The sequence below is a fragment of the Ylistrum balloti genome, unplaced genomic scaffold (genome assembly GCF_031769215.1).
Source record: "Ylistrum balloti isolate Yb309-2 unplaced genomic scaffold, AGI_CSIRO_Ybal_v1 Utg372916, whole genome shotgun sequence".
Taxonomy (NCBI): Eukaryota; Metazoa; Mollusca; class Bivalvia; order Pectinida; family Pectinidae; genus Ylistrum; species Ylistrum balloti.
Window position 1 is genome coordinate 23645 of NW_026783180.1, and position 24878 is coordinate 48522.

The following is a 24878-nucleotide window of genomic DNA, read 5'->3' on the forward strand; positions in this document are numbered from 1 at the left end:
AAGTAAAAGTTTGTTACTGCTATATCTGAGGAAGTACTGGATGGATCTTTCTCAAATTTCATATGCAGTTTCCCCTTGGTCCCTAGTTGTGCATTGTACCTTTTTTGGACTGATTCGAATTCAAGATGGCCGACAGGTGGCCATCTTGGATTTTGGATGTAAAACTTTGTTACCGCTATTTCTGGAAAAGTACTGGATGGATCTTTCTCAAATTTCATATGCAGGTTCCCCTTGGTCCCTAGTTGTGCATTGTACCTTTTTTTGACTGATTCAAATTCAAGATGGCAGACAGGTGGCCATCTTGGATTTTGAATGTAAAAGTTTGTTACTGCTATTTCTTGGAAAGTACTGGATGGATCTTTCTCAAATTTCATATGCAGGTTCCCTTTGGTTCCAAGTTGTGCATTATACCTTTTTGGACTGATCCGAAATCAAGATGGCTGACAGGCAGCCATCTTGGATTTTGAGAGTAAAATCTTGTTACTGCTATATCTGAGGAAGTACTGGATGGATCCTTCTGATATTTCATAGATATTGGTTTCCCTTGGTCCCTAGTTGTGCATTGTACCTTTTTTGGACTGATTTGAAATCAAGGTGGCCCACAGGCAGCCATCTTGGATGTCGACAGTAATACAGCACAAGCATATTGTCCATTATCCACCTGTAACTGACTGCTATCTAATAATACTTTGGGATCTTTTTCAAATGATATTTGCTAATAGGTGCTTGATAAAAATATCTTGTGCCATCATTGAGTACATTCAATGAAGACCAGTTCATGAACATTTACAACACCTGTAACACACAAAAAAAAATAAACAAATCATCAAGAACTGAAAACAGATCCTCAAATGGTGGGCGCCAAGATCCCTCTGGGATCTCTTGTATTGTTATTTTATCCTGCTATGAACTAGATATATAGATTGAGAACAATACATGAATACTAACATATAGGTGGGCTTATTACAGGACATTGATATAGAATTTATTGTCATTTCTACTGAAATCGCACTTAATGTCATATCCATGGAACATACAAAAAAATACAGTTTCTGATTATCTCCCGTTTTGTAGATGTGCCCCAGGTTACTATGGCAATCCCAATGAGGAGGGCGGTCGTTGTGAAATGTGTCAATGTTCCGGAAATATTGATATGAACAACCGCGGCTCGTGTAGCGAGGTGACTGGTGCATGTCTTATGTGTGACAACAACTCAACAGGCGTCGACTGTTCTCAGTGTCGTGATTGGTGGTATGGTGATGCTGTTGAAGCCAAAAATTGTCAAGGTATTGGAAATGTTCCTTCGATTCATTACAGTAATGAAAATATCAGTATGGCATTAACCTGTTCTGTAGGGCGAATACTTCCAGACATTCTGTATACTTTATATTATAATTATAACACCTGTGTCCTTACAGCCTGTATACCTGTATTTTACCTGTAGTAGTAAGTGCCACTGTATAACCTGTACTATAATTATAACACCTGTGTCCTTACAGCCTGTATACCTGTATTTTACCTGTAGTAAGTGCCACTGTATAACCTGTACTATAATTATAACACCTGTGTCCTTACAGCCTGTACCTGTGACCAATGTGGTTCTCAGCTGTGTGACAACGCTGTAGGACAGTGTATGTGTAAACCAAATGTGCAGGGCGAGGACTGCGATAGCTGTGCAGTGAGTAGAATTACTTACTTTTAGTACTTATTGCATGATGGAGAATTCAGGATAGTCTGTATCAGTTTTTCTTTACAATTACACTTGACGTCAATTTTTCTTTCAAATCTACTGGAATTAAGAAATATGTTTTAAATTAAACGAATGAATTCCATGATTTTTTTCTCTCAAAATTGTTTTCATTAGTTTGGTATAAATTTGATAATTGATGAACTCCCATTATATAAGTAAGAAATCCAAGGTATTTAATTCAATGCACAGCCCAACACATATGGATTTGACAACTGCGAGGGTTGTCGGGACTGTAACTGTGGACTAGCCGCCACCAGCCTTCAGTGTGACCTTGTCAGTGGACAATGCTCCTGTCAGCCAGGTGTTACAGGCCTGATGTGTGATGAGTGTATGGACGGCTTCTTCGACTATACTGCAACTGGTTGTCAAAGTGAGAACAATCATTTTCAATTTCTTAACATCAAAAAGTTTTTATTGCAAAAATTAAAACTTGTGAGACAACTTTGATGAAATATATGAAATGAAAACAAAATTGAAAATACTTTTTATCACATAAATCAAAAATATTTCACTTTGACGGATTTAATGGTAAAATGTGGAGGGCAATATCAAATGACGGTGGCCATATTGTTGTGCCATTTCCACTTCTTGAAGTAATGTCCTTGTCCAGATTGTGACATCGCAATCAATTTCATAATGATGCAGTCGATGAAAAATGCTCCAGGATAAATAAGGATAAAGATATATACTCGTGGCATATATGTGAAAAATTTACAAGGGGGTTAATTCACAGGATAACAGTCAGATAGCAAGATAAAAGCTGTTTCTAAAATAAAATTTCTATGATACATGTACATTGAAACCCATTGAATATCATGTTCCATTTGTTGGGGGAAAATGTGATAATAAGTGGAATGTGACATAAAAAGTTGACACATTTTTTTCCGGACGTCTTAACCCAGAAGTTAATTCTCTGATGTGCCAAACTAACAGAAATTGTTTGTAGGTAAAACAATTGAAATTATTTGTTTTTCCCATAAGAACAATGAGTTTCCATAGCTTTCATTTGTTTATTCTTTGAAATACCTAAATTGGAATCATGAATTATCTTGAATGATGATGTCATCATTGTGTAATATTCCATTTATATGTGGTTCATACATGACACTTGTCATCAGCTGATGTTTTGCCACATAATTCATTCATTCTTTGATATATAGGCTTTATAATGGTGTATCATAGCAAAGTTGATATATGTACAGTGTTTATCTCTGCAACTTTGATCAAATGTGATCTGAAGATCGCAGCTCAAGCATTACCACAAAAAAAAAAGCTAACAGAGTGTGAATTGTTCAACTTTGAAACGCCATGTTTCTCTGACTATTAATGTAAGTGCTTATTTTTAATTGCCAAACAGATGTCATGAAAATGGCATATGGAAAATAATGGTAATACATAGAAACATGTGTTTCAAGAAAATGTGATATTAACTGGAAAGTGACATTAACAGAAGTGACATTAAGTGGGTTTCACTATACATATTCACTATACATATTACTAAACAGTTAACTGATGCTTTTAATGGCAACAATATAGCAACAATATAAAGTGGAGTAAAGTGGATTATCATGTTGCTGTGTGTGTACAGAGTGTGACTGTGAGGCAGATGGTGCTATGACCTGTAATCCATTTACTGGGGTGTGTCAGTGTCTGGAGGGTGTCACTGGTGAAAGGTGTGATAGATGCCTTCCACGCTGGATCCTCGTACCTAATGAGGGATGCCGTCGTAAGTTGTCTCTTCACCCATGAGGAAAGATAACCTCATTAAAAAAACTATTAAAAGAACTTTTTGTCAGTACTTTGTTTTATTTTTTGAAGTAAACTGCTTGTACTTCTGTTGTCAAAAAGGATTTAGGCTACAATTAACATAAAATAATGAATCAATGAAAACACAAAATGATGTCATGGCGATATTTTTACGCTGTCTTTAGGTCATTAACGTCATTAACAATGGCAGCTTATCTGTTCCATCCCCTCTTTGTATTCTAGCCTGTGACAATTGTGTGCACATTTTGCTGGATGACTTGGAATTCATGGATAGAAATCTAACCAGCTTGACCGGTAACCTGGCAACAGTCTCTGTTGGAGTGACAGCCATGAAGCGTCTGCAAGCCATCAACGATTCAGTCGCCATTAATGGAGTATGTTTTTAGTCAAGTTTCTATTAAAGTGTGTTACAGAAATCAAAGTGAAAAACGGTGATAGAATCGGACATTTTCATTTTCTTTTTAACGATTTAACCTGATATTTTGATAACAGTTTTGATAAATAAATCAGAACTACCAATGCCCTGTGTATATAATGCTAGTGTTGTGTATTATATAAGGGTACCAATGGCCATTAAATATGGTAATGTACATAATATTTTCTGTAAAGAAAAAGGATCAGGGCATCAAAAACCAAGATAAAATCTTGAAGTGATGGTTCTTGAAGTGAAAGGTCTTTTCTCCTCCATGGTTCTTGAAGTAAAAGATCTTTTCTCCTCCATGGTTCTTGAAGTAAAAAACTTTTCTCCTCCATGGTTCTTGAAGTAAAAGATCTTTTCTCCTCCATGGTTCTTGAAGTGAAAGATATTTTCTCCTCCATGGTTCTTGAAGTAAAAAACTTTTCTCCTCCATGGTTCTTGAAGTAAAAGATCTTTTCTCCTCCATGGTTCTTGAAGTGAAAGATCTTTTCTCCTCCATGGTTCTTGAAGTGAAAGATCTTTTCTCCTCCATGGTTCTTGAAGTAAAAAAATTTTAACCACCATGGGACTTGAAGTAAAAGGTCTTTTATCCTCCATGGTTCTTGAAGTGAAAAATCTAACTTTTCTCCTCCATGGTTCTTGAAGTGTCTTTTCTCCTCCATGGTTCTTGAAGAAAAAGGTCTATTCTCCTCCATGGTTCTTGAAGTGAAAGATCTTTTCTCCATGGTTCTTGAAGTGGATCTTTTCTCCTCCATGGTTCTTGAAGTGAAAGATCTTTTCTCCTCCATGGTTCTTGAAGTGAAAGATCTTTTCTCCTCCATGGTTCTTGAAGTAAAAGATCTTTTCTCCTCCATGGTTCTTGAAGTTAAAGATCTTTTCTCCTCCATGGTTCTTGAAGTAAAAGATCTTTTTTTGGTTCTTGAAGTAAAAGATCTTTTCTCCTCCATGGTTCTTGAAGTGAAAGTGAAGTGAAAGATCTTTTCTCCATGGTTCTTGAAGTAAAGATCTTTTCTCCTCCATGGTTCATGGTTCTTGAAGTAAAAGATCTTTTCTCCTCCATGGTTCTTGAAGTCCATGGTTCTTGAAAAGATCTTTTCTCCTCCATGGTTCTTGAAGTAAAAGATCTTTTCTCCTCCATGGTTCTTGAAGTGAAAGATCTTTTCTCCATGGTTCTTGAAGTAAAATAACTTTTCTCCTCCATGGTTCTTGAAGTGAAAGATCTTTTCTCCTCCAGTCTTTTCTCCTCCATGGTTCTTGAAGTAAAAGATATTTTCTCCATGGTTCTTGAAGTAAAAGATCTTTTCTCCTCCATGGTTCTTGAAGAAAAAGATCTTTTCTCCTCCATGGTTCTTGAAGTAAAAGATCTTTTCTCCTCCATGGTTCTTGAAGTAAAAGATCTTTTCTCCTCCATGGTTCTTGAAGTGATCTTTTCTCCTCCAAAGTAAAATCTTTTCTCCTCCATGGTTCTTGAAGTGAAAGATCTTTTCTCCTCCATGGATCTTGAAGTAAAAGATCTTTTCTCCTCCATGGTTCTTGAAGTAAAAGATCTTTTCTCCTCCATGGTTCTTGAAGTAAAAGATCTTTTCTCCTCCATGGTTCTTGAAGTGAAAGATCTTTTCTCCTCCATGGTTCTTGAAGTGAAAGGTCTTTTCTCCTCCATGGTTCTTGAAGTGAAAGATCTTTTCTCCATGGTTCTTGAAGTAAAATAACTTTTCTCCTCCATGGTTCTTGAAGTAAAAGATCTTTTCTCCTCCATGGTTCTTGAAGTAAAAGATCTTTTCTCCTCCATGGTTCTTGAAGTAAAAGATCTTTTCTCCTTCATGGTTCTTGAAGTAAAATAACTTTTTCTCCATGGTTCTTGAAGTAAAATCTTTTCTCCTCCATGGTTCTTGAAGTGAAAGGTCTTTTCTCCTCCATGGTTCTTGAAGTGAAAGATCTTTTCTCCATGGTTCTTGAAGTAAAATAACTTTTCTCCTCCATGGTTCTTGAAGTGAAAGATCTTTTCTCCATGGTTCTTGAAGTGAAAGATCTTTTCTCCATGGTTCTTGAAGTGAAAGATCTTTTCTCCATGGTTCTTGAAGTAAAAGATCTTTTCTCCTCCATGGTTCTTGAAGTAAAATAACTTTTCTCCTCCATGGTTCTTGAAGTAAAATAACTTTTCTCCTCCATGGTTCTTGAAGTAAAATAACTTTTCTCCTCCATGGTTCTTGAAGTAAAAGATCTTTTCTCCTCCATGGTTCTTGAAGTGAAAGAGAACTGGCAGATGACACCGTGGCAATGGTCAGTATTTGTGAATCTTTTGGTTCATGTAAGAAGTCAAAGGTAAACTATTGCAATAATGTAGATGGTTAGTAATTTACTAATGGTGATACGGTGGTGACTTGTGTTATATGGCAATTTTTTTACCCTAACCATGCAGAATTATTTCCTCTCATCACAGAAACATTTTAAACAAATTAGGACACTAAACTCCTTTTTGTTTTTGGGTCACTGTCTGTCTTGTTTACATGTTTGTCAAAAATATTAATTCAGAGCAATGACCAAATATGTGACAAGGATGTGTCCTAAGTTTAGATATGTATTGATGATGTGCACATTCTTTATCTTACAGTCCAATACACAGATAGTGTCTGCTGGCCTGGTAAAGGAGGAAGCTGAACAATTCCTCACCAAAGCCCTTGACCTTGAACAGAACAGTGAAGATGTCAGTGCTGGATCTAATGGTAAATATGATATGATGATAGTATTTGATGCCCAAATGTACACAAGAAAAAGAAAATATTTCTTTCTTTTTTTCAGTTTCAAATGTATAAAGACATCAAAGTGGAAATGGCTGACAAAGTCTTAAAGACTTAGAAATAAATAACTTAAAATTTTGAAATACCTAAAAGTACAATAATTTTTGTTGAAGTCTTAAAATGAAGATTGCTTCTTTGACCTGCCATCTTCTCTCTTTGGTGAAGTAAACACAACATGTAGTGTATTTGTAATGTAATCTTGACACTTCTAACTGTCAGAGAGGTGACTGTTGTAATCAGTATCATACCTCTGTTGGTCATCTCTCTACAGTCATCTCTGGATATTATCTCAGAATCCACCTGTCTTAATCTCACAAGGTCTTACCCATTGATACAGAGATTAACAATATAGATTGTACAAGTTCCTTAAGGTCAAGGTCACCAATTCTAGAAATAGAACAAGACTCTGTTAGAGATATCTTAAGCTGACATTGGCTGTGCTAATTTACATATGCACTTGGAGTATTGATTATGTTACTCCAGTCAGTCTCTGCTGTTTATTTCATTTAGACAGAAATGAGTCAACCATAGAATTCTTCAAAAGTTTTAAAGTAATTTAAAATTTAATTTAATTTAAAATTTAAAAGTAAATAAATATAAATAAATGAAAAATAAACAATTGCTTCTGTCTTGCCAGTAACTTTATATACCGTAGTATTTTGGAAAATGACCTTTGTACGACCTTGACCTTACAGTGGCTGTACAGGAGGTTGAAGATGTCCTTGCCACCATCCTGAGGGGGATCCAGGTGACCAACATAGACACATACATCAAGCAGTCCATTGATCTTTTGGATGACATCATGGCAGTCAACATAACTGGGGTAAATGACAGAGCAAGCTGCTGTTATTGACATTTTAGGGTGTAAGTATACAACAAAAAATGGTTTAGTAATTTACAGAGCCTAAGTTTGGTCTATAGATTCTGTGAAATTGATGAATAGATGTGCCTTGATCAGTTTTGTTTTGATAGAAAACTAAGTGCACCAGTGGGAGGAGAGGTATACTGGATTATGTCACATGTCTTACTTTGAGTAATTTGAGATACATTTCAGGTTGTCAAACAAAGTAATGTTTACCAAGGGAGTATACAAATGATGTATTGATAGGAGTTTTGTTGTTGTATTAGATTTTGTAAACTTTACATCCCAAACCCTGCTGGCTTTGGTTTTGGCCTACTGTTGGAAGTTTATGAGGTCGGATGAACGTTACTTCTGATTGGTTCTTTGCTTGACTTAATGATTTCAAGATTTATCAATTTTTATGTCCAGTTGACTTGGACAGATACAGGGTTGCATACAAGGAGAGTGAGAATGAGGCTGAAAGGCTAGCCAATGCTGTTAACGACCTCGCCAACAGTCTCTACAGCCTTCAGGAAAATGGTCAGCGCAGTCTCACTAACTCTTCTGACACCATGGCACTTGTTAAAAAGATTAGACAGCTGTCTCTTAATATCATTGGAGTAAGTAGAAAAGAATATTCCGGGTACTTAAACGGAGGGTTTAGAACATAAAGCTTTTAAAGAAACCAAAATCAAAAGATTAAAGTAAATGTCTTACAAGGTTTTTGTTGTTGTCCAATTGAATTATGCTGAATTTGTTATCTATTTGAACTACTATGAGGTCAGGATCGCTGGGTTTTATAATGTAAGTTGTCATGATGACTGATTTTTCATTTTCAATCAGCTGCGTCTGAAGGGAATTGAAGAGTCGAGCAGAGATACAGAGATGATACAGAGAATGTCGCAAAGCGAAATTGATGCAGCTTTGGAGGCCTTACAGACCTGCAAGGCTGATACGGAGGTTCATATACATTTCAGACCTGAGTTAGGTAAACTTTTGTTAGATTAAATGGCTTGAGGTTATGAGTTAGGGAAACATATGTGAGGTTAAATGGCTTCAGGTTATGAGTTAGGGAAACATGCGAGGTTAAATGGCTTGAGGTTATGAGTTAGGGAAACATGCGAGGTTAAATGGCTTGAGGTTATGAGTTAGGGAATCATTTGTGAGGTTAAATGGCTTGAGGTTATGAGTTAGGGAAACATATGTGAGGTTAAATGGCTTGAGGTTATGAGTTAGGGAAACATGCGAGGTTAAATGGCTTGAGGTTATAAGTTAGGGAATCATTTGTGAGGTTAAATGGCTTGAGGTTATGAGTTATGGAAACATATGCGAGGTGAAATGGCTTGAGGTTATGAGTTAGGGAATCATTTGTGAGGTTAAATGGCTGGAGGTTATGAGTTATGGAAACATATGCGAGGTTAAATGGGTTGAGGTTATGAGTTAGGGAAACATGCGAGGTTAAATGGCTTGAGGTTATGAGTTAGGTTAAATGGCTTGAGGTTATGAGTTAGGGAATCATTTGTGAGGTGAAATGGCTTGAGGTTATGAGTTAGGGAATCATTTGTGAGGTGAAATGGCTTGAGGTTATGAGTTAGGGAAACATTTGTGAGGTTAAATGGCTTGAGGTTATGAGTTAGGGAAACATTTGTGAGGTTAAATGGCTTGAGGTTATGAGTTAGGGAAACATATGTGAGGTTAAATGGGTTGAGGTTATGAGTTAGGGAAACATATGTGAGGTTAAATGGCTTGAGGTTATGAGTTAGGGAAACAGTTGTGGGGTTAAATGGCTGGAGGTTATGGTAATGATGAATAGTCTGCTGTGTAGTAGATATTAGTCATGTGTTACTTGGTAATTTGTTTGTATCACATTTGTTTTATATCACGTTTATTTCTTGTGTATTATTTTTAGACGGTGAATGACCAATCGTTCACAATTGTGCTATATCACGTTTATTTCTTGTGTATTATTTTTAGACGGTGAATGACCAATCAGCTGCTCTAACTGACAGTATCAATCAGTTGAAAGTCATCGACGACAACTTGAACAGCAGCTTGAGTGATTTGGATGAGAAACAAATGCAGGCACAGGCACACGCAGAAAGCTTGGTTGATCAGGCTAAAATGCTGGAAAGGTATTTTGTATAGTGTAAAATCAACAAGTTAAAAAAAAACAATAGCGATTTCACAAATTTCAAATTTCCTTAATTTTTCTTTTGGCAAATACAATTTTCAAACTATCAACACACTTAAGAGAAAGGTCATCTAATTTTCATTTTTCTTTTTCATTTTAATGAAGACAGTAATGTTTTAGACTTCTGTATTGAACTAAAAGAAAACATTAACTGATGGATTATATATTTTCATGTCATAAGCACACGTGTGAAATATCAGAAGTCCCAACTTGCCAAACCACCAGCTCCCCAACCAACACCCCAATTTTTGTTTTTGCTTAGTGGGCCCTACCATATCAGATAAGAGTGAATTCTGTCTTTTGTTTTTGACAGTGTGTACACAGACACGCGTGACACTGCTGCCCTAGCACTTCGAGCAGCCTACGAGGGTATTGTCATGGCAATCAATTATGCTCAAAACGCCTCACAAGCGGCAACAGGGGCAGCGTCCAGTGCACTGGGAAAGGTAACACATGAACTAGTGACTATGATATTTGACTTCATTGTATGTAATTTTATGTGCAAATTAATTATGTGCTGATGTTAGATACTGCTAAATGCTGAGCTATGTCCACTAATTGTCAGGCTATGCCTTGCTTGTGTGTTTTATTGTTGTTGTTACATGTAAAGCTGTCCTACCAGTGGTATGGTGTATCAGTCAGATTTTAAACAGCAAGCTTTTGATGGTACAGCATTATATTGATACGAATTGAGAGGAAATTAGGTCTTTGTTGCTTTGTATATGTATATATATGTATGTTATATATAACACCAGTTGAAGAAATACAAAAAATGCCCTTTCATATTTCAAGCGCAATACATTTTATGGGCACTCTTTATGTGTTGTATGTGAACTGGTGTATTGTTTAAAAAGAATTGTAGTGGTTGTAATGATAGAAACTTTGATAGGAGTGCATGTATCTTCTGGTTTCCATTTTCCTTCTCATTTCATTACCATCAAAAAATGTCCTTTTTTTACAGACACTTGTCTTTCCTATATCCTAGTATAACACGATGACTAAACACAGTGTTTACTTACTCATTTTGTTACACCTAGTATAATGACAAATATAAATGAAATTTTACTCTTCTGAAATTTAGAATTTACTTATTTCTGTCTTTTTAAATTGAATTTTGTTTTTGGTTGAGAGAGTGGCATCATCCAGTCTTTGCGAGTTAATTATTGATGAGAGCACGGCATCGTTACACTAATTTTGGGTTTTTTATTTCAGGTGTTCCTAATGCCCGTAAGGACTCGTATTTATACACAATATATATATGTACTATAGTTACTTACATAACAACACGAAGGCTTCATCTCTCTTTGGTAACCTTGGTAACGCCTAATGTAACAGGGCTGTGCAATGACAATGCATGCTTCACCAAAGTCTGTGACATTATATTTGTGGATGCTTAAAATGATTTTGAATTTGAAGAGCTGTTTCCTCCATTACACATATAACTGTAAAACCTGTCTAAACTGAACACATACCAATATTTTTGTCCAAATATGCACAGAATGTGCAGGTTTTTATCTCATCATTGCATATTTATTATAAATCTGGTTTATGCAGGTTTACAAATTGATTTGATTGAAGGTAGTATCCAGTGAAAAGCTGCAGTGTCAGTATTGGAGGAAGTTGGTGAATATAAAAATATTTTATTAATTTTCCACCTTATTCTGTGAATCTTTTCTAGAGCAATGAGTCTGTATGATGCATTTAACAACAACCTGACTTTTGCAGTCATTTGGGGTTGAGGAAGTGGCTGACTCCAAAAGAGCTAGAAGTGCAGAGGTGCTTGCTGCTGCTGAAAAGAAGCTTGAAGAGACTGACATGGGTAGGTCAATTTTAGATGCTGAGCTTCTATAGTCATCAACAGTTTTCATAAGCTGGAACCTTGTTATTACTTCACACAAAAAAAAAAAAAACAACTACACACATCTAACTCTGCGAGAGGGATTAAGTGTGTTTTGAAATTTTTTCTTGTAATTGTTGCTGTAATTTTGCAAATTTCATTTGTGAGAATTATAAACCACTATGCACATATTACAACACTTGTCTGTTTGAAAGAAAATGGTTTGCCTCCCTTCGTCCATCCAATCAAAGTTTCATATTCAATTGTGTGATAAAATCTTTATTCTATGACTTGGCTAAAAGGGTCATGTGTATAACGACATTTTCACATCATTTTCTATATATTATATGGAATATAAAATATGAAAAGTAATCCACTTTATATAAGTAATTATATACAATACTTCATTCATCACATAATTATTATACCTCTTCTTCAAGTTCTAGAAGCTGCAACTGGCAGCTTTAGCTGCTAAAAACACTGTTAATGGTTCATTATCCCAGGATGCACACGTTGGTTAAATCACATTTTGAAAAGGTGATTTAAAAATCTTGTCAAAAAGCTCCAGAACTACTTCTTGTGAAAAATGTTTTGTGAATATTGTCCCAGTTTAACTATGATGGTTGAAACAGATGATTCACTCATGGCAGTCAAATATCAGATAGACTCGGGGAAAGTTTGCAATACTGTTAATAGGCTGAAATTTAGGAAAACACAAAGAGGTAAATTGCTGCTAATCTGTGTGTGATAATAGAGTCAGGGGACAGTTTGGTGTCAGGATGGAGGGCCATGAGTAGTTTATTTGAAGTTGTTTAAAAGGTGTGTTAGATTTCTAATTACACAAGAAGGAATCCTTGTAAGGCAAGAGTTTACTGGACTTTCTGATAGAACAAGAGGATAGTTATATGGGTGTGAAATCTAGATACTCAGTAGAAGATTTGTTTTGTGTTTAGACTTACAGGAAAGGCTCGAGGATGCAACCTTCAACACAGACAAGGTGGAAGACACAAACCAGGAGTCAAAAGACCAACTCGACAATGTCAACTTTCAACTGCCCTCACTGGAAACCGGTAGGTAGACAGAATGTTTCTTCACATCAAACTTTATCATTCGGGTACATGTTGTATATGGCAGGTTTGCAAGGTATGACAAAATGAAAGATACACAAGAAATGGAGACTCATTTGAAAACTTCAAAATTTAAATCATTTTCAATTTTCTTTACCTTTACCTGTAATCCTAGTCTGAGTCACTTTTGGGAAAAAAATCCAATTTTTCAACGACAGAAGTATTTACTGTGAATAGTCTGCAAAATAAGGAACTTGTAAATATAAAGAAATGATTGTGATCATAACATGAACGACACTTACGTTTGAACTAGGAAATGGGTCATATAATTTATGACTTGATACCTTGATAGGAAACGTTGGGCAGAGGGCTCAAGATGCCATAATGCAAGCAGAAGAAGCAAGTGGTATGACGAAGGATGCCGGTAACAAGGTCAATGACATCATTCGAAAGTTGCCGTCAAACAAAGCCAAGGTCGAGCAACTCATCAATGATTCCACAAAGACCAAGAAAAACACCCAATACGCTGATCAGCAGAGTAAGTGTCTTATTGATATCAGAATTTAAATTAAGAGGTCAGAGTTCAACAAAATCGGGAAAAAAGGAAGGTCTTTGTAAATCAGATTCAAATTTACAGTGAATCCTACTTTGTACTTAAACCTAAGTTTCTATACTACAGCTCAGGATGTGAAAGAGAAAGTGCCGCAGATCATGGACTTGATCGAGCTGGTGGGAACACAATCTAGGAATGTTCGTAGTCTTCGGGACAGTGTTATGGGCAACATCACTGATCTCCGTGAGAAGATTATACTAGCCCGTGATGAGGCAAACAGGGTGAGATAACTACCTTTGCATGTCCTCGAATATTCTGGAAGATTTAAACTCCTGACATAAGCACAATAATCTTGTAGAGACAATTCCTCTTGTAATACTAAACTGATTTAAGTATCATAATTACTGGTATCATGACCTTATTATGCTAACCTTGTTTTTTATTCACGATTACAGATCCGAGTTGGAATGGAGTTCCTAGGAAACACAACAGTTGCCCTTAGAAATCCACCAGATGTTGACTTGGCTGGGTCATACAGTCGCTTTACCACTTACATTCGTACCCAACAAAGTGATGCCCTGCTGGCTTACATCGGTGAAGAATTCATCCCTGAACGATCTGCTGAAGTGAGTAAATGATGATTGGCTTTAAACATTACACCAAACAACAAAATAATATTTCATGTTTTGTATGGTAGAATTTTTTAATTTGCATGTTCATTTTGAGTTTGGTTTCTTTCAATTTCATGTCTGCAGGACTTCTTGGCCTTGGAGCTTCGCGATGGCCGAGTAATGTTTAAGTATGACCTGGGGTCAGGACCAGCAGAAATCAGTCATCCATGGAGTGTCAACGACAACAAGTGGTATAAGGTTGTGGTAGAGCGGTGAGTCTGACGTTATTATGACTTTCTAGCCTACTGTATAAAGAATTGTGTGATACCTGACCTTTTAATATATGATGTATGTTAATCATTTTCCTGTATGCTGTTTCAGGATTGGTAAGACGGGTACACTGACAGTCAAGCGTGATGTAGGTGTTGGGGTGGAGAGCGTGAAGGCTAGTGGTAATTCCTCTGGGATCTTTACTGTATTAGAGCTTAAGCCTGTCACAACAAAGTTCTATCTTGGAGGTGTGCCTAGTACATTTATGGTAAGGGCAAAGTAAAACTATGGTAAATGCTCAGTAAGGGTGTCTGAGAAACATTGAGGGAGTAGGTGGGGGATTGGAGGTAAAACATACTTTTTCTGACTGAGAAACAGTGAGGGAGTAGGTGGGGGATTGGAGGTAAAACATACTTTTTCTGACTGAGAAACAGTGAGAGTGTGGTGAAGGTGTGTGTGTGGGAGGTAATACTTTTTCTGACTGAGAAACAGTGAGAGTGTGGGTGTGTGGGAGGTAAAACATACTTTTTCTGGCTGAGAAACGGTGAGAGTGTGGTGAAGGTGTGTGTGTGGGAGGTAATACTTTTTCTGACTGAGAAACAGTGAGAGTGCGGGTGTGTGGGAGGTAAAACATACTTTTTCTGGCTGAGAAACAGTGAGAGTGTGGTGAAGGTGTGTGTGTGGGAGGTAATACTTTTTCTGACTGAGAAACAGTGAGAGTGTGGGTGTGTGGGAGGTAAAACATACCTTTTCTGACTGAGAAATGGTGAGGGTGTGATGAAGGTGTGTATGTGGGAGGTAAAACATACTTTTTCTGACTGAGAAACAGTGAGGGTGTAATGAAGGTGTGTGTGTGGGAGGTAAAACATACTTTTTCTGACTGAGAAACAGTGAGAGTGTGGTGAAGGTGTGTGTGTGGGAGGTAAAACATACTTTTTCTGACCGAGAAACAGTGAGAGTGTGGTGAAGGTGTGTGTGTGGGAGGTAATACTTTTTCTGACTGAGAAACAGTGAGAGTGTGGGTGTGTGGGAGGTAAAACATACTTTTTCTGGCTGAGAAACGGTGAGGGTGTGATGAAGGTGTGTGTGTGGGAGGTAAAACATACTTTTTCTGACTGAGAAACAGTGAGAGTGTGGTGAAGGTGTGTGTGTGGGAGGTAATACTTTTTCTGACTGAGAAACAGTGAGAGTGTGGGTGTGTGGGAGGTAAAACATACTTTTTCTGGCTGAGAAACGGTGAGGGTGTGATGAAGGTGTGTGTGTGGGAGGTAAAACATACTTTTTCTGACTGAGAAACAGTGAGGGTGTGGTGAAGGTGTGTGTGTGGGAGGTAAAACATACTTTTTCTGACTGAGAAACAGTGAGGGTGTGGTGAAGGTGTGTGTGTGGGAGGTAAAACATACTTTTTCTGACTGAGAAACAGTGAGTGTGTGGTGAAGGTGTGTGTGTGGGAGGTAAAACATACTTTTTCTGACTGAGAAACAGTGAGAGTGTGGTGAAGGTGTGTGTGTGAGAGGTAATACTTTTTCTGAATGAGAAACAGTGAGAGTGTGGGTGTGTGGGAGGTAAAACATACTTTTTCTGACTGAGAAACGGTGAGGGTGTGGTGAAGGTGTGTGTGTGGGAGGTAAAACATACTTTTTCTGACTGAGAAACAGTGAGGGTGTGGTGAAGGTGTGTGTGTGTGGGAGGTAAAACAGTGAGAGTGTGGGTGAAGGTGTGGGTGTACTTTTTCTGACTGAGAAACAGTGAGTGTGTGTGTGTGTGTGGTGACAGTGAGAGTGTGTGTGAAGGTGTGTGTGTGGGAGGTAAAACATACTTTTTCTCTGAGAAACAGTGAGGGTGTGTGTGTGTGTGTGGGAGGAAAAACAGTGAGGTGTGTGTGAAGGTGTGTGTGTGGGAGGTAAAACATACTTTTTCTGACTGAGAAACAGTGAGTGTGTGGTGTAGGTGTGTGTGTGGGAGGTAAAACATACAGTGAGGGTGTTTTCTGACTGAGAAACAGTGAGAGGTGTGGGTGTGGTGAAGGTGTGTGTGTGGGAGGTAAAACATACTTTTTCTGACTGAGAAACAGTGAGGGTGTGGTGAAGGTGTGTGTGTGGGAGGTAAAACATACTTTTTCTGACTGAGAAACAGTGAGGGTGTGGTGAAGGTGTGTGTGTGGGAGGTGAGAAACAGTGAGGGTGTGGTGAAGGTGTGTGTGTGGGAGGTACATTTTTCTGACTGAGAAACAGTGTGTGTGAAGGTGTGTGTGTGGGAGGTAAAACAGGTGTGTGTGTGATGAGGTGTGTGTGTGGGAGGTAAAACATACTTTTTCTGACTGAGAAACTGAGAAACATACTTTTTCTGCTGAGAAACAGTGAGGGTGTGATGAAGGTGTGTGTGTGAGTAAAACATAGTGAGAGTGAGTGTGGTGAAGGTGTGTGTGTGTGTAAAACATACTTTTTCTGACTGAGAAACAGTGAGAGGTAAAACATACTTTTTCTGGCTGAGAAACGGTGAGGGTGTGAGGAAGGTGTGTGGTGTGTGAGGTAAATCATACTTTTTCTGACTGAGAAACAGTGAGTGTGCTGAAGGTGTGTGTGTGGGAGGTAAAACATACTTTTTCTGAGCTGAGAAACGGTGAGAAAGTGTGGTGAAGGTGTGTGTGTGGGAGGTAAAACATTCTTTTTCTGTTAGCTGTGGGTGTGTGTGGGAGGTAAAACATACTTTTTCTGGCTGAGAAACAGTGAGAGTGTGGTGAAGGTGTGTGTGTGGGAGGTAATACTTTTTCTGACTGAGAAACAGTGAGAGTGTGGGTGTGTGGGAGGTAAAACATACTTTTTCTGGCTGAGAAACAGTGAGAGTGTGGTGAAGGTGTGTGTGTGGGAGGTAATACTTTTTCTGACTGAGAAACAGTGAGAGTGCGGGTGTGTGGGAGGACAGTGAGAGTGTGGTGAAGGTGTGTGTTTTTCTGACTGAGAAACAGTGAGAGTGTGGGTGAGTGGGAGGAAAAACATACTTTTTCGGGCTGAGAAACGGTGAGTGTGTGATGAAGGTGTGTGTGTGGGAGGTAAAACATACTTTTTCTGACTGAGAAACAGTGAGTGTGGTGTTAAGTTTTTTGTGTGGGAGGTAAAACATACTTTTTCTGACTGAGAAACAGTGAGGGTGTGATGAAGGTGTGTGTGTGGGAGGTAAAACATACTTTTTCTGACTGAGAAACAGTGAGGGTGTGGTGAAGGTGTGTGTGTGGGAGGTAAAACATACTTTTTCTGACTGAGAAACAGTGAGAGTGTGGTGAAGGTGTGTGTGTGGGAGGTAAAACATACTTTTTCTGACTGAGAAACAGTGAGGGTGTGGTGAAGGTGTGTGTGTGGGAGGTAAAACATACTTTTTCTGGCTGAGAAACGGTGAGGGTGTGATGAAGGTGTGTGTGTGGGAGGTAAAACATACTTTTTCTGGCTGAGAAACGGTGAGGGTGTGATGAAGGTGTGTGTGTGGGAGGTAAAACATACTTTTTCTGACTGAGAAACAGTGAGGGTGTGGTGAAGGTGTGTGTGTGGGAGGTAAAACATACTTTTTCTGACTGAGAAACAGTGAGAGTGTGGGTGAAGGTGTGGGTGTGTTGGAAGTAAACCATACTTTTTCTGGCTGAGAAACACTGAGTGTGTGGGTGTGTGGGAGGTAAAACATACTTTTTCTGACTGAGAAACAGTGAGGGTGTGGGAGGGGGGAGGGGATGGGCTTTTAACTGGACAATGGAATAGTTTTTTGTTGGTGTGAGCAATACATGGCTGACTTATTACCAGACATGATATTTTTGCTAGATTATTACAGTAGTCACTTTGCTGTTGAATGCAGCACATCCTCTTATGTGTAAATCTGGTGGTTATTTTGTCCAGTACATCTAACACCAGAATATACAATCAAATTGAGTAGGTTTGAAATTTCTAATATAGCTGAATGTCTGATAATTGTATGCTTATGTTGCTGATATATGTCAACAGCTGCCTAGATCAGTGATGGGTTCAAACTACTATGAGGGCGCAATGGAGGGTGTGGCCTTTGACAGCCAGCCAATGGGAATCTGGAACTTTGTGTATGGTGATAATAATTACGTTGGTGCTGTAGAGAGGTAAGTTGATACCATTAACAGTCTGACATAATCTCTGTGCCTTGGTAAGAAGAGGGCTTCCATAGATTTATGTTTAGATATACTGATTATTGGGAAAGATAAAAGATGCAAGTGGAATAAAATAGAGATACCTTAAACTGCAAACATATCAGAAGGACATGAGTACATTGAATACCGAAAAATAACTAAACAACTAAATTAACACATTTTTATAAGTAAGAATGAAGGATCTTCTTTCTGATATAAAATCAATTATTTCTCAAACATAAAAAGTATTGTTATTTCATCAGAATTTTCTAAACATCCAGGAATGTACTGGTGGAAGAAAAGTCCAATGGCTTTAGTTTTAACGGTAATGGCTGTGCCATTGTGAGTGCCAAGGAGATTAATTTCCGTCCCCAACAGAAGGCTACCATTATCCTGCATTTCAAGACTTATGCCAGTAATGGACTTCTCTTCTTTATTGGGAAGGGACGCGACTTCAGCTCATCGAATTAAATGATGGCAAGGTATTGTTTCAGTATGATTTAAAAGGAATGCCAGTCAAACTGATGACAGAACAAACCTATAATGATGGAGCCTGGCATAAGATTCAAGCAGCCCGCGATAAACAAACTGGATTCCTTAGGGTCGATGAAGAAGGTCAGTACAGGTTTTCAGGGTGCTTCTGTTCAGATTAAAAAAATCTTTCTCATTGTTGTGACGACAATGTCCCTAACTTGCATTAAAGTTCAATATGTTCTATGTATCATTGAATACGAAAAATCAGTAAAAACAAATGCCCAATAAGTTGATATGTATGTATTCTATGCGTTTCAGATGGAATTGAGGGTCGCTCACCCGGAACACTGGCTTCTCTGTCATACACTGATGATATCTTCATTGGAGGGTTCAATGAGCTCGTCATGCCTGTAAAGTAAGTACTTGTAGATGGCTAAAACATGCCTTTTTCTTGTGGTTATTAGATTGTAAGGAATAGTATTTGACAGTTGTAAAATCTTTTTTGATGCCCTTGTCATTAAATTACAAGAGAATACAGTGTTGACCTTGGCCGTCATTTTGTACTCTAGAGTTATGGCCCCTTATGGAAACTTTTTAAGAAACTTCTCACTTACTGATTTTCTTAGGAATTCATCCTTAGTCAACCACTACTTGATACCAAAAGAGTCTTTATCTTAAAAGTCATGAATTCACCTTTAAAAAAAACAATATCAGTGAAAATGCCCTGTTTGTCTCAAAAATTCCCAAGAGAGGAGAGCATTCTTGACACTCCAACTCATCTTATTCCCTTTTATCTTGTAAAAAATTCATCCATTCATTTTTAAAGACACAGGCTTTGAAACAAATTCAGTTTGGAATAGCTATACGGTACCTGATATATTGAACTAGTGTGAATCCTAGAATTAAAATTTCAGGCTCAGATTTTTTACATGAAATTTTATCAATTAACATAATTTAAATACATGAAAATCACATATTTTTGTGGGGTTAAATTTTCACAGTTGTTGGAAAAAATTACAACTTCATGAATTCTTGATTTCATTGATAAATGTGGCTGAATAAGTCTTCTTATTTTAACAGTGCATGGAGATAAGAATACATGGATTAACAGTACTCACAAAAATGAAAATATATCCTTATACAATGTTCGCTTAAGTACGAGTGAAATTTCAGTGAACACTACAGTGATATTGTTATGCTTGTTTGTACAGTAGCCCAATGCATAAAACTCCTTTCGTGTGATCAATGCATCATTGATGAAATTCATGTGGTTTTTTTTTTCTCAGATATGTGAGTCCCCAGGGTTTCCGTGGCTGCATTAGGGATGTTCAGTTTGATAGTACAATCTGGGATCTTATCAAAGAGGCTAAAGGAGTTGTTCGTGGATGTCCTGAACAGGTAGGTGTAACATGGAGGTGTAGTGGGAAATTCTGTCCCCAAATCTCCACTCAAGGGTCTATCTGTCCCCTAAAACTCCTATATGGGACGATGATCTGTTCCTTAAAATCCTATGGTAGGTTAATTTTCCCCCTAAAATTCTATGTTAGGTTTATCTCTCCCCTAAACTCCACTTGTGGCGTGATTTGCCCCCTTGACTCAACTGGTGGGACCAGCTGTCCGCTAAACTCTGAGGATGGGACTATTTGTCACTATAAATCCTATGGTAAGTCTGTCCTATAAACTTGTGGAAATATCTGTCCCTTAAACTCCATTGATGATTTGGTGGAGAAATCATGTAGAATGTTCTTAATTCTTTTTAACTGGACTTTAGTTTATAGGTCTCTGTGACACTCTTTGTTCGATCCAAATATATATTCTCAGTGATTTTATTGTTTCTTTTCGTCACCATCTACATTTGTAATAACATCTTGTTTACAGATGCTGCGAACAGCAACCTTTGGAGGGGTGCCAGGTTACATTGCCATACCGATGGACAGTGTTGGCGTCAACTTTGATGTTACTTTCAGGATGAAGACCACTTAACTCCAGTCTGCTTATGTATACCTCAAACAATGCACAGGTACAAATTCTGTCGGATATTAACACTGGCTTCATACAAAACATACAATGATATATGTGTATGTACCTGAATATCCTTTGGGTTTTTTTTTTAATATTTGTCTGTTGTTTTACTGTCTTAGCTTCATCAAAGCAGTTGCACATGTAAGTTGCAAAAGCACACCACAGAATATACTGCAAAAGTTATGTTTATGGATTTTTAGCCAATTAGTTATTCAAATCGCCTTGCGTCCGTGGTCCGTCGTCCGTCCGTCCGTCCGTCCGTCCGTCCGTAAACAATTCTTGTTACCGCTATTTCTGGAAAAGTACTGGATGGATCTTTCTCAAATTTCATATGCAGGTTCCCCTTGGTCCCTAGTTGTGCATTGTACCTTTTTTGTCCCAAGATGGCCGACAGGTGGCCATCTTGGATTTTGAAGTAAAAGTTTGTACCTATTTTTTTGATCTTTCTCAAATTTCATATGCAGTTTCCCCTTGGTCCCTAGTTGTGCAATGTACCTTTAATGGACTGAGAATTCAAGATGGCCAACAGGTGGCTGTTTAAATTCAAATGTGTGTTATGGTCATTTAGGGTTCAGTGACTGCATGTAAGATTTGAAAATTTAATTAAGTTTTTATTGATTTGAGGGTATTAGCTATTGTACACTGATGTATACAACATTGTCCGAATTTTTTTTTTAATTTAAGGAAAAAAAGTGTCCTATAATAGGACTAAGACCACAATTAAATGAAGTCCCTAAAAATGTATGTATATTGGGGAAAAAAATAATATGCCTCTTTGAATTGGATGTTTGCCTATAAATTTGATGTAGATGTGTTATAGATATAAATAATGTGCTATGTTTTTGTTTTTCTCCGAGACCTTGTGTTTTTAGCGTTATACAGTGCAATTTGTATTTTATTTTGAATTTTTTAATATTTTGAAAATATCTGTTTTTAACTGATTAATAATTTTATGGGTTTTATCCTGTAATATACAGGTATTTTTTATTATACATATATTTATACATATACACCTTGTAAGACGCATTTAATATTTTGATATTTAGATTATGATTGTCATATGTAACATTTTGTTGTATGTGTTGTTTTCATTATGTTTGTACATTATACATTGTATGACACAATTAACATGGTGTTGTTTTTTGTTGATATATGTACAATGTAAATGCATGTATACTGTTTATGTAGTTAATATGGCATACATTCTGTATAGAATATATTTCGTGATTCATACATATATTACCATGTTGGATTGTTTTAGTGAAATTTTCTACATTGTAAATAAACATATTTCTAACTTAATTTCTACTTTCTCTGTTATATATTTACTGTGATTGTATTTTCTCATGGATACTGTATTTGTAGATCTGGAAGGGAAAAAGGATACAAATCCCAAAAGTTATTTTTCATTGATCTACATTACATTTACACCTTGTTATTTACTTTATCGTCCTTTGGTTTTTTCTTTGCTTTTCCTCCAGCCTCCAGCATTTCTGTCAAGAGTTGGTGGTGTACGCACCTCTTCGGCCATTTGTCTTGATTTACGAGACATCAGAGTTCCTTGGTTTAGAAACTTGTCGAGGGTGGTCATGGTGCTGGTTTTAGTGCCACTCTTAAGTGTCTTTTTGTGAGTCTTGTTTCTTTTTCTTAAATGACTGTTCACTGCTGCCAGATGGTGTCTTTACAAGACGTTCTTTTTGTTCAGCAACTAAAGTGATGGGTTCAGTTTCTGTTTTATGGTCAGTGATCATGGCATTCTCATCACCCGAATTTTCATCTGAACTTGAAGGGTCATGTTCTGATTAAGTCACTTTGTTTAGGGATACTGACTGTTCTGGCCACCCTTGTTTACATTCTGAAACTAGAAATCTACAGGAACAGTCATTCTGGGTTTGCTCCATATACCAGTCTACAGTCATTGAGATAATGATTAAATTTATTATTTACAAAATAAGAACAAAAACATGAACTAATATCACATGATTTATCTGGTATAAAATACATGTAATAAAAAGTAACATCAAATGTGTTTACAAACAAAAAGCCAAAATTACCATATGGTTTCTAAATGCTCATCTGCAATGCAGTGTAAAAAGGAAAAGCTGAAACAGTATATATATAGGCTCAAATTTGATAGCATCCCAGTATGCCACAGACAAAACATCATGGGTCTTCAGATTTTCAAAATGTTACTTGGAAATTTACACAATTTGACCTAAATCATCTAAAAAGCAATTGAAGGTCATTTATTTGTGGTAACAAACATGAAATGACTCCATTACAGCTTGCTATGTGCAAAAAGACTTGAATCGAGTATCTTTGTGTTATTGAAGATGAATAAAGATCTCAAAACTGACACAGACAGATGGATGCCACAACACAATATAGATTCATTTGTCCTTCAGGAATCAGCCAAACTAAGTCACAAAATTAATGTAACTAGAATACTGAAGCAAGAACTGTTCATGAACACTTCATAATTCTGTTGTTTTTTTAAAGTCAATGTTCATTCTTTATCAAAAACGTCTTCGGAACATCCCACTATATCATATCACAAATCCGGGTTATGAAACAGGCCAAGATAAGATTTACTTCAGTCTACTTTTCTGATGCTTTCCGAACTGAGACGTTGGGGGATGTGGTACTGGAGCAATGGTCTTCGCAACCCGTCTGGTGTCATTTGGTGCCATAGTTGGTCCTCCCTTCATCCTAACTCGATCTGCCAAACGATGCTCCACTACAGATTCTTAAAGTCCTTCGACATGAGTGTACGACTTCTCTTCCATGACGGCATGTACAGCCCACCTGCCAAACTTTGTTGAAATTTCTCTGGTACCTGCAAATAGATTGTAATACCGTTGGTTGGTAATGTTAAATCTAGAAGTTCAGAGATGAACTGTTTTTTTCTATTATTCTAGTACTTCAGTCTTTTAAACTCAGTGCTCATTATCAAGACAAGAACTAGAAATGTTTTGGTGATTATGTCTCCCTTTCCAACAAAAATATATATCATTTGACCTTTGAGCTCAAGGTCAAGGTTTATAGTGAACTTTTCTAAAGCACTGCACATCGTCAGATGAGGCAACTACACAAAGTTTGATGTGAAGATATTCTTTACAGTTTAGGAATCCTTTGGCAAAAACACAATATTCTTTATCTTGGAGGTCAAGGTCACAGTGACATTTTCGTCTTGTGGTGTAACTGCACATCAAGTTTTATGAAAGATTTCTTTTTACTTTTTGTGAGATATACCCTGGACAAATTATTTGAAGAACCAACGAACCTCTATTTTGGTAAAAATGTACTTGACCGACCAGCTAGCTTCCACCGAGGTCGGCCTCATGTACAGCTGAAATTGAGGATGATGATGGATTGATTAAGGATGATGATGATGATGATGATGGATGGATTGAGGAGGAGGATGATGATGGATGGATTGAGGAGGATGATGATGATGATGGATTGATTGAGGATGATGATGATGATGATGATGATGATGATGATGGATGGATTGAGGATAATGGATTGATTGAGGATGATGATGATGATGGATTGATTGAGGATGATGATGATGATGATGATGATGATGATGTTAGATTGATTGAGGATGATGATGTGTGAATGTTGGTACGTGTCCCATGTCTTGTTATTCTTATGCATCATTCAAAAATTTTGAAACAAATAAAAAGGATGATTTATAATTGTTCCTAAAATTCAACATATTGCATGAGGATGTCAGCCAGCCTACTAACAATAATGAGTGTAAGCTGTTTCCAGTCCTTGCCACGTGGAGGCCTCCTCATTAAAGGACCACTACTTTAAGCTAGCAAAAAAAAGCAATATTAAAAAAATGAAAGTTTTATTCATCTAATCTATTCTAAAATAAATGATATTCTATTTTAATCTAAATATGAATTTAACAAATATTTCAGAACTTTTTTTTTTTTTTTTTTGCATTTGTAAATTGGGTTCCTAATTTTTCTTTTACAGAAACCCGATTACAGTGCAGCATATGCCTTACTTGATGCGAGTGGAGTTTTTATCACATTTGCTGCCAAAATAATTCTGTAATTATCTATAGCATTGTAAGTATTATAAAGTTTTAAAGAGATAAAACATTTGCCATTATTTGACC

The 24878-nt window shown here is 37.1% G+C and overlaps 1 protein-coding gene across 1 annotated transcript; it reads left to right on the top strand.

The window, feature by feature from the left end:
• The first annotated feature begins 11548 nt into the window (after window positions 1-11548).
• Window positions 11549-18718, top strand: LOC132564823 (laminin subunit alpha-like). Its single transcript, XM_060229448.1, has 9 exons — window positions 11549-11584; window positions 12556-12672; window positions 13022-13207; window positions 13349-13503; window positions 13678-13848; window positions 13978-14105; window positions 14215-14371; window positions 18093-18220; window positions 18529-18718. The coding sequence occupies exons 1-9, from the start codon at window positions 11581-11583 to the stop codon at window positions 18716-18718; spliced, it is 1236 nt and encodes a 411-aa protein (XP_060085431.1). The 5' UTR covers window positions 11549-11580.
• Window positions 18719-24878: the final 6160 nt, after the last annotated feature.